The sequence below is a fragment of the Spea bombifrons genome, chromosome 5 (assembly GCF_027358695.1).
Source record: "Spea bombifrons isolate aSpeBom1 chromosome 5, aSpeBom1.2.pri, whole genome shotgun sequence".
NCBI classification, from domain to species: Eukaryota; Metazoa; Chordata; class Amphibia; order Anura; family Pelobatidae; genus Spea; species Spea bombifrons.
In genome coordinates this window covers 49314424-49329071 of record NC_071091.1, presented here as the reverse complement: position 1 = coordinate 49329071, position 14648 = coordinate 49314424, and the positions used below count along the sequence as shown (strand labels likewise).

The 14648-nt window shown below is 34.1% G+C and overlaps 1 protein-coding gene across 1 annotated transcript in view; it reads right to left on the bottom strand.

The window, feature by feature from the left end:
- Positions 1-14648, bottom strand: part of DNAH5 (dynein axonemal heavy chain 5) — a 119149-nt gene that overhangs the window by 55433 nt on the left and 49068 nt on the right. The window contains exons 7-22 of the mRNA XM_053466374.1: positions 14580-14648; positions 14055-14168; positions 13641-13748; positions 12926-13048; positions 12008-12223; positions 10509-10616; positions 9510-9595; positions 8670-8991; positions 8175-8381; positions 7709-7880; positions 6549-6694; positions 3734-3911; positions 2848-3093; positions 1990-2180; positions 1806-1905; positions 1214-1350 (exon numbers count right to left, since the gene is read on the bottom strand). The exon at positions 14580-14648 is cut by the window's right edge and continues 108 nt beyond it. Coding sequence (XP_053322349.1) covers positions 1214-1350; positions 1806-1905; positions 1990-2180; positions 2848-3093; positions 3734-3911; positions 6549-6694; positions 7709-7880; positions 8175-8381; positions 8670-8991; positions 9510-9595; positions 10509-10616; positions 12008-12223; positions 12926-13048; positions 13641-13748; positions 14055-14168; positions 14580-14648 — 2523 coding nt within the window. The remainder of the gene's footprint in view (positions 1-1213; positions 1351-1805; positions 1906-1989; positions 2181-2847; positions 3094-3733; positions 3912-6548; positions 6695-7708; positions 7881-8174; positions 8382-8669; positions 8992-9509; positions 9596-10508; positions 10617-12007; positions 12224-12925; positions 13049-13640; positions 13749-14054; positions 14169-14579) is intronic.

Genomic DNA, 14648 nt, shown 5'->3' with positions numbered 1-14648 from the left:
GTCACCCAGCTAAAAGGGATTAGGATAAATAGCAAGTATCTGCCCCCTCCTGATGTCATTTCCTTGGTAGAGTTCAACTTAAACACGCCCCGGCGGACCCTCTGTGGTTTGTAAGGAATGCTTTATTCCGAACGTCTGCTCCTCTAGGAAGATTGGCCCCAAATGATGGTGCAAATTGTTTGCTGTTGCTTTTGGCACGCAGGATCCAGTTGGGTATGTTTGTTTGTAAAATTCAATATGAACTTTGTTTTGTGTGAAACTGTTTGTTTCCAGCCTATTTCTCATAGGACACACAGATACTGGGTCCATCCTCTGCATTGTAACTGTGGAAAAAAAACGCTATAAAAAACGCCAAGGCAAAACCCACATGGCTTTTTCATGGCGTTTTTTCTCTCCCATAGACTTCTATTGGAGAAAAACGCCAAGATTTCCTTGCAAAAAACGCCAGAGTGTCAACATGCTGCGATTTTGAAAAACTGCCACAGAGCCCAAAAAAGCAGTAAAACGCCAAAGAGGACTGAAAAAACGCCAAGTGGATATGGCATTGTGCGATTTCCTAATGAAAAACAGCTATCATCTGGCCGCAGAGTTTTTTTCACTAATTGGCGTTATTATGGGCATTTTTAGCAGAAAAAACCCAAGTGGAAACCTAGCCTAAAGGATGACAAGAGGGAGTTAGAGAAGGGTGAGCATGTAAGCATGCATGTTTGTTAGAGCGAATGTGTATGTGTTAGCACAAGTGTATATGTGTGTTAGCATGGCTGTGTGTGTGTTAGTGAGTATGTATGTGCTATAGCTTAAGTGCGTATGTGTGTGTATGATCATTAGTGTATGTGTTTGCATGCGTGTGTAAGTACGTGTGAGTATGAGTGTGTAAATGTGTAAGTTATTGAAAGTTTGTTTGTAGCATGAGGGTGTATGTGTTTTAGTGTGAGATTATGGAAAACCTATAAAGTTAAAACATCAGATTTATAGGCTTACTTTTTAAGTAACTGTGTCTCTTTTTTCTGTATTGAGAAAATATTTTCCATATCTGGAGCATGTCATTAATGTACAATATGTTAAAGTATGTGTTTTGTGAAAGACACCAGAGTCTTCAATTCTTTGCGTGGCTTGTAGACACCAATAAGATTCATAAGCATGAGATATGAAAGATCACTAGTTCTTGCTCGGTACATTTTTATATGTGAATCCTGAGCTATGCAGGTCTTACCTTTTTTGTCGAATTTATTGATGTACTCAACACTGAGCAAAGTTTAACAATCTCTTTGTTTTCAGAAACACTTTTGAAGTAGTTTTTATAATGGGTGTGCCCAGCTGCATTGATAGATGTCACCTCAGAAGCATTTTCTAAAAAGTAAAAGATGTAACAAACTGTGTACTATTTTACTGCATTCATTGTATTTTTTCGTACAATTTGTTTGTACAATTTTACGGAACCATTCCCTCACAGGTTATGGGACAATGGTAAAAACACACACCACCCCCAAGTACAAGTACATTAATACCCCATGTGCACAGGTTTTTATCTTTTGGAAGGCCAAAATGCTTTGTTATTTTTTACATTTTTGTTCTCTAGTGGGAGGGGTAATATGGAAAGTATCTTTGAGGACACAAAGTTTGAAATCCTAGTTTATGCTGTTATGCAGGGCCTGTTAACCAAGGAGCACTTGAGAGTAATAGGGGCCCACAATCAAGAAGATCTAATCTTCCACCTCATCCAATAGATACAGCAGAACTTTCAATGAGAGAAGAGTCTGTGGTTACTGTTGCACAATAAGAAACAAGAAAAGCCAGAAAATTACCGTGAGTGCTTTTTCCTGCTCCTTCTATCATGCCATCTTCAGTATCACTATCCATGCTGTTTCGCCGCATGGCTGCTATTTTCCTTTCAAGAATTTTCTTCTGCAAAAGAAAGTAATTTTATTTTGTTTGACAAAGTAGCCTTTAAAAAATATTTGAAATATAGATAGGCAATCACAAACCAACCTTTGACATCCTCTCTTTGCTCCATTGTGCAACTCCTCTTGTTACACTGACAATGGTCTCCACTGCCTTGTTAAGGGTTTGCTGTACTTCATCTAATGCTGGAACCATGCTTATGTTAGGGATTGTCAAAGTAATATTGGTTCTGAAGATCGGCTGTCCACTTATTTTCTGCTTTGATACATTGTTACCGTCTGCTTACACATACCCATAAAGAAATGAAAATGTATTCCGTTATTACTATTATCGTAGTGAAAAGACACAAACCACAAGCTCTGAAATTGAGCTATATTTCATTTACATTCATTTCAATATTAAATTTTATCACAAAAAGTGATTACACAAATCATTTAAAATGACCTTAGTAAAGATATGAAGATACACTATATGGACAAAAGTATTGGGACAACTGACCATTACACCAACAGGGATTTTGATGACATCACATACAATAAATACATAGATATTAATATGAGGTTGCCCCCCCCTGATTTCATTCATTGAGGTGTGTCTCAATACTTTTGTCCACACAGCGGTGCGCAAAGCAAGGTCCATAAAGACATGGTTGGATGAGTTTGGTGTGGAAGAACTTGACAGGTCACCCAGTATGCAAACCATTCCAAGTTGACCTGAAAGCAGCAAGATTGTCGGTGATCATGCTGAAAATCAGCAGTGAGTAAGAAAAGCTGTATGATGATTGCTCTCATTAAGCCAAAGATAGCATTTGTTAAAGAGATAAACAAAACCTGCAGAAGAAATGTGTAATGTTGCCAGACTTTGGAACTTTATTAGTTTCATTTACTTTATGCTTCAACTGTGTGGAAAACCACATAATTATTACTGAAAAAGACAAACACATACCCAAGAAACTGATCATTGAAGACATCTGAATTCTTTTCCGAATGGTCTCCAACGTGTTTCGAGTGACTTTCAACAAAGCGTCAAGATTGCGATGATTAAAATGAGACAAAAGTTCATGTGCTTCCTCTTCTAATATCTCAATCATATCCTTTTTCTTCTTCTTGGTCAGTGGTGACGGCGGACCAAGCGTAACCTGACTGGTATTGTGAGTGTTTGACAATGTCTGTGTTTTTCCTTCCTCAACACCTTTGAAACAAGAAAAACAATTCAGAGATTCAATATCAACCATACACAATACACATATATCACGTGTAATTTCAAAGAATCATAATCGTTTGATTGTTAACAAGAAATTTTTATATTTTAAATTTTAATTAATGTAAAACTAAGCTAGTATAAGTGGAATGGGTGAATGTCCTGCTGGGCTGATTTGGACTAAAGATTTTGGGCCACAAAGTAAAGCTGTTTAGTGTACTTGCTGTTTCACACTGAAACTTCAGCATGTATAAAGTAACAAACACGTTTTGGACAGGAATTGATTTTGAGCATGTTGTCTGCTTTATTACTGAGCCACCTGGTTGAAGTTGCTCCCTAGTTTGCATGTTATTGTTAAAAATATTTTCCTCTGAAGATAGCTCATTTTACCTTATGTGCAAGCCATTTAGACGGACTAAGAACGATACATCTTTAACACTGAGGGAGATATGCTGATGGAGATAGATTATGTTTATGTGATCTGCTAAAATGTTCATTGATTGATCAATAATTTATTGTTGTTAACTCCTTGCTTTGAAACGTTTTCCAAACTGAGGAAGACTGACAAAAGTTCTTAATATAACATTATTGGTTTTCTAAGCATGCATTAGTGACTTTCTAATGGACTTACCTTTATCATCCGTAGGTCCCTTTGCTTCATCCACATTTCTACTTCCTGTCATTGGTTTAGCACCATCATTAATGGAATGAACATCCAACTCAAGCAGCATATTTATAAGTTCATTGGTTGCTTCTTCAACCATGGAACTTTTGGTATTTAACTTCAAAGCTCCCTTATGACAAAAATCCTATTCAAAAGCAAAGAATGTTTTTTTTTTTTCAAGTGTATCATTAAAGCAACTGACTGAACACAAAATAGAGAATTAATTTTATACATAAGAGCAGGAGAATTATGCCCACTGTGTCTAATCATTGTAAAAAGATTTTTTTTTAACTTTAACAAAAGCAATACATAAACATATTAAAACTAAGCTTTGCAGAATCATTTCCTGAATAGTACAAATTTAAATTTGAATGAAACTGGCATTAAATTTGAATGGAAAATTGGTAGCAATTGTCTGAAAACGAGGAGGTACCTCAACAAAACAAACGAAGTAGAGCTTCATGCTCTCTCTCAGAGAACGAGCGAATGCTAGTGTGAGAGAGAGTAAGTGAGCATGAGAGTGTGGGAGAGGAAACAAATTTCATTTTTGAATGGGAAAAGACTCTGAATCAAAAGGACAGGAAATTAAATTTGTTGTTTGAAAACGATTGGACCACACACAAAATAAACTATTTGTCCTAATTGTTTGTGGTCCATGTGCACAAGTCTACTGAATAGTTCCTTAAACAGTTAGGAGACAAGCATATGTATTGGACACAGTGGGTCCTGTATGATTGGAGAACAGTTTCTGCAGTGAAGGCCAGAGACAAAAAAACAAGTGGAAGTTGACATCAGCAGGAAAGTAAATCAGCTTTTTTTGCTTCTAAGATCTTAAGGAAACAATTCTGAAAACATTACTTTTAAGAAAAAAAAATCATGGCGCTAGATTTGGGATGAGTAGCCATGTGTTGTGAATGTAGTGTTGGTAATCATTTAAATGACACACACATTTTATGTAAAGTATCCATGTATGTAATTGGTGATGAAGAGACTGCTACTACTTCAATGTTCTAAACCGTTCAGACAAAAAATTGCTTTTCCTTTGTATAGATACCAAGCACCAATTTTGCAACCGAGGACTATCTGTAGTTCTTCTCTAGGAACTCAGGATGTTCTGTGAGTATGAATAAACACATTCTTCATCTAAATGCCTTATACATTTGCATAAAAATCTACCAAAAGGTCACAAGATTTGGGGGTTGACTTGTAAAGCAAGACATAAATTACTCACCTAAACAGTAAAATAGGGAAATGTGTGTTCAAATTAATTTTTAAACAAATGTGTATACTACAGAAATGGATTTTACCCATTCCATATCTCATTTTAAAGCACATAATGCGTGTTGGTTTTATATGTATCATATTAAAAATGTCCAGACATGTACATTTCTTTTTAACCAGATTACAAAAGATATCCTATTTTTCACATTGTTCAGAATATAATTATTACATTGTGACACTTGTTCCTTTTGAGCAAAACAAACTCTACACTAATATACTAGGTCGTTTACTATTATCCTTTGTATACAATGTTCCGATATACTCTACAGAGCAATTATTGGGTACAATAAGCACAGTTAACCTAATAAAACAATAGAGTCATTTTAAAAATTAACTTAGAGAGATCCAGATTCATTCCAGACGAGTTTACAGTATAAAGGCTTGAGTGAAGAATGACTACAGTGTATGATTGTTGGCTGAAAGGTTGAGCTATGTTTCTGTGTATTTAGTTACTAGACATGCTAGTATTATTGGCTTGTTGTGTCTGAATTGGTCAACATTTATCTTTAACTTCAAGTAATCCTATATCTAGTTTGGCCACTCTTTTGGTGGCGACAGACTAGTAGATTGTGTAATTGTAAGTAACTGAAGCTGTGTTTGAGAGGATCAATTCTTCCACATAAAAATTGTATTAGCATAATGGTTCATTTTACAAGTCCATTTAACATAAGTAAACGGCCCCTTGTTTTTCTTTAAAAAGAACTCTTTGTCAATCGCTTTGCAGCTTCTACTTCCATTAGTTTAATTACATAGCATGTGATATTGATGCTAAGAGTAAGAACATGTGCAGACTATACCCTGACACCAAGGAAACTGTTGGGCTTGACATCTGATAAAGCGTACAGGACATTTAACAAGAACATTTGGCTTTTGTCTTTCTAATTACCGGTGACCATATTAGCATACTGGTTATTAACCCTTTGATGATGCAGACTAAACAAATTAGCATTTAATGTGCCCACACAAATTACTGTATATAGAGCTCTTTCAGTGCAGTTCCTATACATACACACACACACATATATATATATATATATATATATACATACATATATATATATATATACATACATATATATATATATATATATGTATCTCCATGAAAAAACAGTTTACACATACACAGGCAATATTCAGTTTAGTTAGATAGATATTCAGTCTTTATATCATTACACTGTATGAATCAGAGTTTGGTTTTATGAGTGCAGCACACTGTGATCTTAGAGATAGTTTTTTGACCTCATGCCAGAGATAATTATAGCAAACACATTCAAATACACATAAAATATACTGTAGACTTAGATGTAGATCATTTCACATATTTGTAAGTACCCAGAATCCATCATGCAGTATCTAAGGAGCTTTGTGTAACACATACAACTCAATGGTAGTAGTTGTAGTTCATAGATGAACAGCAATGGTTGTGGGAGCACAGTTACATAGCTCATACAGAATACCAGAAAGCGGTGACCATTCGATGTACTTTGCTTTAAATAAATACCTTTGTCATTTGGAGAAATTCTTCACAACTTAATGGTTCGTCTTCAGGAAGCTTACAGAGAGTAGTTGAACTCATTTCTTGCAGTACTGCATCTATTCTGAATTCTACCAAGTCATTAACTCTGTCAAGCAATAGCTCAACTTCAGCTAGAAGAAAATAAAAAGGCGTTGAGTATTGTGAGTGAGGATGCATGTTTGAATAGCTACTTAATTGTCATAATTTTTGTTCAGTATATGTTTTATGCAGTGTGCTTTTGCAGAAATACTAATATGTATATGGGATATCCCTCCCACTAATGACAGTTCTGAGACGCAGGTATCTGATAATTGTTGGGGCAACCTGTGACCTATTAAGGGCTATAAAGAACAGGTTAAACCTAAAGCTTGAGAGAGTGATTTGTAAGCTGAGCAGGGGGAAGACACTGCCAGACTGTCTTAAAGATATAAAGATATATGCATTTATTTCAGTTGGTAAGCATACAAGCTGCCCAGGGGTAGTAAGCAAAACCACAGTGTTTAGTTAGTGCTGAGAAGAGCAAGGCTTTGTTTATTTTATTTATGTAACCATGTTAAGGAGTGTGCAAATTAAACAGGCATCTGCTTATTATACAGACGAGTCCTTCCTACCTTTTCCGTTATATCAAAATTCCAGCCACTACCTCAGTCTTAGTGATGGTATGACATATATATTATATATATATATTATACATAAACACATACACACATCACTGTTCAAAAGTTTTGAGTCAAATTTCCTTGTTTTTGAAAGAAAAGCAGATGATATCAAATGGATCATAAATACCATGGAGACATTATTAATATAGCTGGAAACGGATGATTTTTTAAGAAATATCTTCATAGGCATACAGGCTCTTTATCAGAAGAACCTGTACTATCCATTACTGGTTCATCAACAATTAGATGACAACATTTTTTGCTTGTAAAATGTTAACAAAAGGTATGCATAATTTCTAAAAGATAGGATTACATTTTTGTTTTAGTAGGAAAAGGGAACATTCTTGTTTATTAGAAGGGGCAAACATTAAAAAAATAGATTATTCCAGTTAATGTTTGATGCATAGATATAATGACTAGAAAAAAACTGTTATTTATACATGAGTAATCGATGACAGCAATGAGGATCTTTATATTGAAACTTACCGTGTTTCTCAGTAATGTTGTTCAAATATTTATCAATATTCAGAGATGTCCAGTTTAAAGATGTCAGACCAGGCTGAATTGCATCATCCACTTTTGCTATATGAGGCGCCATTAGTTGATCAAGTGGAAGATATACCTTTGACCTAATCCTCTTGTCTTCCATCAGCATCATCTAAAAGAAAAATACAGTAAAGTTTACATTATACAAGTAGGTGCTTGGACAAAATTGACATTTATTGAAATCATTTTAAAACTTGCCCCTCCTCTTTCTTGTTAACCTGGAGAAATAAACGTAAAATGGGAAAAGTGAGAGGATAGAAAAGGTTTTAAAAAAACAAAGTTAGGTTAAATGGAGGAGATGAATTAAAGGAAGAAGGATAAACCATGGTAGTGTCAAATGGCTAAACAGAAAGGGGATAAAGTAAGCCGAATGGAGAGGATGGGTAGAGAATCCACGTGTTCTTACCTGTAATTTATTAAAATTCCTCTTGTACAGATCTCGTTTCTGCTGGAGAGCCACTGCAAATGGTGGTATTTCAAGGCCCATTTGATCCATGCACTCAGTTTCTCGGATCAACGTTAATATCATAGGGTCAAAATTCACAAATAATTCTCCTGTTTCTGGAGCCTTAACAAGTAAAGATGCTTGAAGACCAGATTTGGCAACTTCCATCTTACAAAGAAAAAAGGAACAACAAAGAAAAAACTATATTGTTATATGTTGCAATAAAAACAACCTAAACAATTGATATTCTTGCAGGTAATTAATAACCTCAATTTACTATATTGCTCCACATTAGTCCTAGCTTTTTGATGTGTATCAAATGACATGATCAGCTGTTACTCTGATGTCAACTAATCAACTTATCAGACAGGAAATTCTGTACTATACTAAAACATGTTTATATATAATATATAATATTTCATGTGTGTTATTACTTGGAAAAACATTCACACCTACCTGTTTTAGCCATCCTCTATGGAAAACAACCTCATATTCTAAAAGAACCTTTGCAACTTTGTTATAGTTGCGGATTATGCGCTTGGCTTCTTCTGTTTGAAGAACGGTTGGATGCTGCTGAAAAAGTTCCATTGGACCTTGGATTCTGTGGAAAAGCTGACGAGCCCAGAGAATCTTTCCAGCAACAGGTGGTAAATCCCGTCCTAGTGGTGGTTCATTTTTTTGCTTTGTGTAAACTCTGGAGACCATTTCAATGTCATGTCCATAGTTCTCAAGGATCTTTTGATATTTTTCCACAATGCCCAAGTCTGGTATTGCCAACCTGTTAAAAGTTTCTTAACTTGTTACAAAATTTTTATCAAAACCCACCCATCTTTCCTTGGAAGAAATATCACTCCTTGGAATCAAACAATAACGAACACAAACATAAAAACAATGAATAGTATATAATTGAATTGTATTCTTCAGGATAAAGACATGCAAGATACATTGTGGTAGTGGTCACAAGAGATTGGGTTAAAACTTAGAACCATTTGCCTGCCCATTTTTCCTAGTGTAAGACTCGGGTCTTACAGTGCTTGATCTTGTCTTAGATTCAGGATAGCTTTATGCCTTTCCCATGCATGTTTAAATTCACTAACAATATTAGCCCCCACCACTTCTAATGAGAGGTTGCTCTATTTATAGCTCATTTTGAACGACACCAAAAAATCTGACCCATAAACTACTGTAGCTAATATCATACTTCACAATATAGAAATGCATTGTGAGTAATAGACTATAAATAAAAAGATAAACACATTCAATGGATTATTAACTTTATTCAAGGAAATTGTTTACCTTTCAAACTTCTTCAGCATAATGAGAGCCCTTTCAGTGTTGTGAATCATTTCAAAAGTAGAATCCATAAACATCTTCAGATGGTTCTGAAAGAAATAACATTCTGGTTTAAATCCATTAGGCTACTGCAATAAATTGTGTATGTCCAAGGTATGAATACATCTGGAAAGTGGTCGCTGTCAGATAAAGCTTACAGTCTAGGTATTATGGAGTGTGCAGAAATGCAAATACTATCAGGAAGAGGAGGTCGTCGGAATTTAAGATGTTTAAATTGACTGTGCCCTTCAGAATATACGGTATTTCTGGTGCAAACCATGTTTATTATTATTTTTATTTAATATATGACTGTAGATATAATGTTAAGTACTGTATGCAACAAATCAATTTTGCTAGATTTAACAAATGTAAAAATACATTAAACACAAAACATCTGTTTAAAAGATAACAATTGATGGAGAGGGCATATAAATAGAAGGTGTTATTCTCAACAAACTTTGGTGAATCTGGATTTAATAAAATTAATAAAATAAGTGTAGTCACCATACAAAAACCTGACATGTTCTCTTGATAATATAAAAAGCAACAGTTGTCAGAATGTTCCATTCTATTTACACTCTCAGGCCATTCCACTGATATACTGCAGAAACTCTTGGGTCTTGAAAGTCAAACACTTTTAAAAGTGATTTGGAAATGATGGAATACTGTGGACTGGGCTTTACGCAGTGTGTTTTTTTTGTTATCTAGTCTAATTTACAAAATAATTAAATATTAAGGGGCAAAAAAATGTTATTTGGATAGAATATGTATGTTATTTCTAAGTAATAAAATATGAATAAATTCACCAGTTTACACTAGGCTTTCCAAGTAATATTGTATAAAATGACAATTTGGTTGTCCAGTTCAACTTTATTTTTATACATATATCAAAAAATATGTGCAAAGTGAAATGCACACTATTAAGTCATATTACAATAAATGGCCTTTTTCTTTAAGACTTACGTGAAGGTCATTTGTCTGCTTCACAAATTCATAATAGTCCTCATCAAATTCTGTTTTCCTGTGGTCCAAAAAATTATATTGTTTTTTCTTGATTGTTGTGACAATGGACTAAAGTGGGGAAAAAAATCATTTAGGTGAAAATAAAACAGATGTTGTGTAGAAAGAAATCATTTTTTTAACCAAACTAAAAAAAAAAAAAAAAAAAAAAAAAAAAAGCATTTTGTACTATAAAAAAAACAAACAAAAAAAAACACATGGTACCTCTAACCGAGTGACACATAGCAAAATTTGTTCTACGTTCACTTGAAATGAGCATTTACATGAAAACCAAAAAACAAACAATTTTATTCTATACACTGGAATCATTCTTAAAATGAACACTTCCAATACATTTTTACAATTCTTAAAAGACAGCATTGTTTCTCTTTTTAATGGTTTGCATATCAATATTTATTTTATGTTTCCACTTATATATTAGTTGTTTTAGCTTTACTATAAACACAGTACTCTTTTTGTGGAGGAAAAAGTTGGTTGTACACCATTAGTTTTCCCAAATGTATTTCATGTTTTCACTTGAAATAACTGTAGATCAATGAACCCCCACATTTTAGGTGTCTCAAAATGTTTCCTTTTTTCTTTACTACTGGTGATAAGGGCACTACAAAATGGAAGAAAAATGGAATTTTAAGTTTTCATTGTTTCAAGATAAATGCTCAAAAATACCAATCTGCAATGGTATTTCAACTGGCAACATAGGAAGAGCAAACAAAGAGAAGAAAAATACAATACAAAATACTTTCATTTGTAAAGAGTGGTATGATAGCATATTCCTGTAACAAGATACAGGAAAAGATATTGTGAATCACAATCCACCACATTATCTCATTATATTACCTCCCACTGCTCCTGTATTTCTGCCGTCTGTGCAAATGAAAGCACAAATCATTCCGTTATGTGTTTTTTTTTTTAATCATTGGGTATATAGGTGTATGAAACTGGTTTAATTCATACAAGAGCATAGCCCTGATGTGTCAGTTACTATACAAAATGTAAGTTGACAACACGGATGACTGGAAATGATCATAAGCTGGAGAAACATGGTCAAAAAATAGGGAAACAGGTGGGTATGGTCAAAATATAAAAAGTGTATAAAAATCATATTCTCATATAAAAGTTTGATTTAAAAAGGTACTCAAAACCCAACTGCTGATTGACAAGAACACTTTTCAAGCTTTGCAGTAGAATACCTCTTACACATAACCCCAACTATAAAAAAGACATTTTTTAGCTATGTATCTAATATTATTTTGCCAGTTCTATTCCACCAAGCCTTCAGATAATGCTCTGAAAAGCTGAAAAAAAGAAAAAAAGAAAAATTCCAGAAAAAAATGCAAACATTGGAATCTGCAGAAACTCCAACTAGGCTATACTGTCAGAAAAGCAAACATCAGTTGGTTTTGCTGCAATAAAACCAGAGTTGGCTGTAAAGTATTTTTTACCTGAAATTTTGTTGCCATGACTTCCAGCCCTTCAATTTTAGAGTCTCTTAAAGACGAATATGTTGTAATGGTTTCAAAGATGTGGATGATTTTCTCAAGTCTTTTCTGAAAGGTATCAAACTTTCCAAAAATATACACTTCGCTAAAATCAAACTGTCTTTCAGAAGGAATTTGTTCCAGGGATTCTTTGGTCTTGTGAAATACATGTTGATACCACTAAATAATAATTAAAAAAAAAACATTATTCACCAACAGCAAGTAGCCTCACATTCAGCTAAGGCAAAATGGAGGAATAAGCATCTAAAACATGGATTCCCATAGCTTTTTAATTAGTTATACTAAAAAGGAGGAGCAGCCCCTGCAGTGCACAGTGTTCCCCCAAAGATTCTCCATGCACAATTGAACCACTTGATGTTGACACCTGCTGCTGAATTATATGTGTAAATACTTATTACAGGCATGCATAAGGGATGTATCATCACATCAATTACTTTTTTTTGTGCAATGCTGGCACATTGTGTTGATTTATTTTATGATATATGTGCTGAGATGCAGCCATTTAGATCCAAAACAGAATGCATACATGGATGGGAAGAATACATTACATATGAGGGGGGAAAAAATCTTGCCGTAGTGTGAAAAACTAAATTGCATGTATGTGTCAAATAATGTCTATCATTTGTTATAAATGCTCAGTGAGTATGCAACCATAATAGCCATATTTTTATTGGCGATTTGGCTCGTCTCCCCACATTAACTATGCATTGTGCTGAGTCATATCACAAAGGATCAGGCAACCCTGGTCTCCTGGTTCTGAGTAAGGGATTACTCCACCAGTTAGACCACTCAGCAAGGCCAATAAAAAGCAGACTTTCCATACTCTGCTTGCTTTATAGATGATTTATAGATTACTGTTACCTGATTGAGTTTAATTGCTGACTTCAGTTTTTCAACAACTATATCCTGAGGCTGATCCCAGATTGTGGCAGTTTTGTTGTTGGTAATATAAGACTTGCAAGCAGTTATCATCTGGTTTGTCACCTACGATACATACAATACAGAGAACCGTTCTCAAAATGAGGCAATGTATAAGTAAAGTTGGCAAGTCACCTAAATAATTTAACTATTTCAACATTTAACTATAAAGCAGAAAGAACCACTTAGATGTCCACATCTGAACACAGCTTGTAGAAGCTTTTAAAATGTTTATAGTAAAGAATTTAATCTTTTATGTACTGAGGTTTAGGATATTAATATAAACATTTTTTTCTGTTTTCACCATAACGTTTGTTACATATATAACATTTATTAAAATGTAAGCTGTTACATGCAGCCAAAGAAGAAGTGAATACGTAATAAGGTCAAACATATTGTTATACATATCTTTAAAAAGTCCTTTTTACGAAAAGTTAATAGATAATAAAGGCATATCGACATTGGATATGAAAATGTACGACTTGTACATGCAAGTGGAATGACCCAAAGGTTGGTCATTTCAATTTCAACATTGAAGGCAAAAATAGATATTTATGGGAGTGAGTTATAACTATATTAACAAATTAACAAACAAATCTACATGTCCATGAGGATAGAACTATAAAAAGTGTCCATGTATATACAACTTTCTCACTACCTTCACAAATAGGGATGTAATCTTTTCAGAGGTGTTGTAGTATCGAGATATGTTATGGATCATCCCTATGGCATTCATCAGTCTCGGAACAGAATCCATCATAGACACCTGGAGGAAAAGCAATGCAGTGGGATAAACAAGCATGACCTGGCTCATAATAATGAAACACTGATGATAAATCCAATGTATCATGTCATGTATAAAAACAAAAAAAACATATCTCTCTAAGACAAAGTTTGACATATTTATAACTTCATTGGAGAAAAAAAATCAACAGATCCAATATGTACATCCTGTGCACATAGGTTGTTTTATTTATTTTCAGAGACAAAGAGACTTTTATATGCAGTGAGCTTATTAATCTCTTACAGGTCCCCATTTACATTGTATTTAAATACATTAAATAGCACTTACTGGGTCACTGTTGTAAAGTGGGTCACAAAACTTTTCCAAGGTGTATAAGTATTTAACGTTATCCTTTGCTTCATTTGCAGAGTCTGTAATCCGAGTATCTAATTGTCGCCAAGTCTTCATAAAATGCAATATACAAAAAAACGCTGTTAGAAGAATCTTGGTTATACATATATTGCTAAGACCTGTTGCCATATTAAAATTGAATATAACAAATACACATCTATTTTATTATTCCAGTATACAAATAGTTAACAGAAAACAAATGTTAAAAGAATCATCATTATGGCATACAATCGCAGTCATCTACAGCAACAAAGGATGTCAATATAAAAATAAAAGTTAAGAATATTGTGAACATAGGTAGTTGTGAATAAAGAGCAATTCTGGAGCAAAGTGCTAAAAATGGAGAATTCAGCTGGTTACTATGGTACCACAATGACTGAGAGTTGCATTATTATTTTACTGTGCTACAATTCTAGGTAATTAAACACTTAATAATGTTTAAAATAAAGTTATAACAGGAACCTTGAGAAGCTTGGATTTAGCTGCCGAGAGGACTCCGAGGACAGCCTTCACCTCGGGAGACTTTAGTTG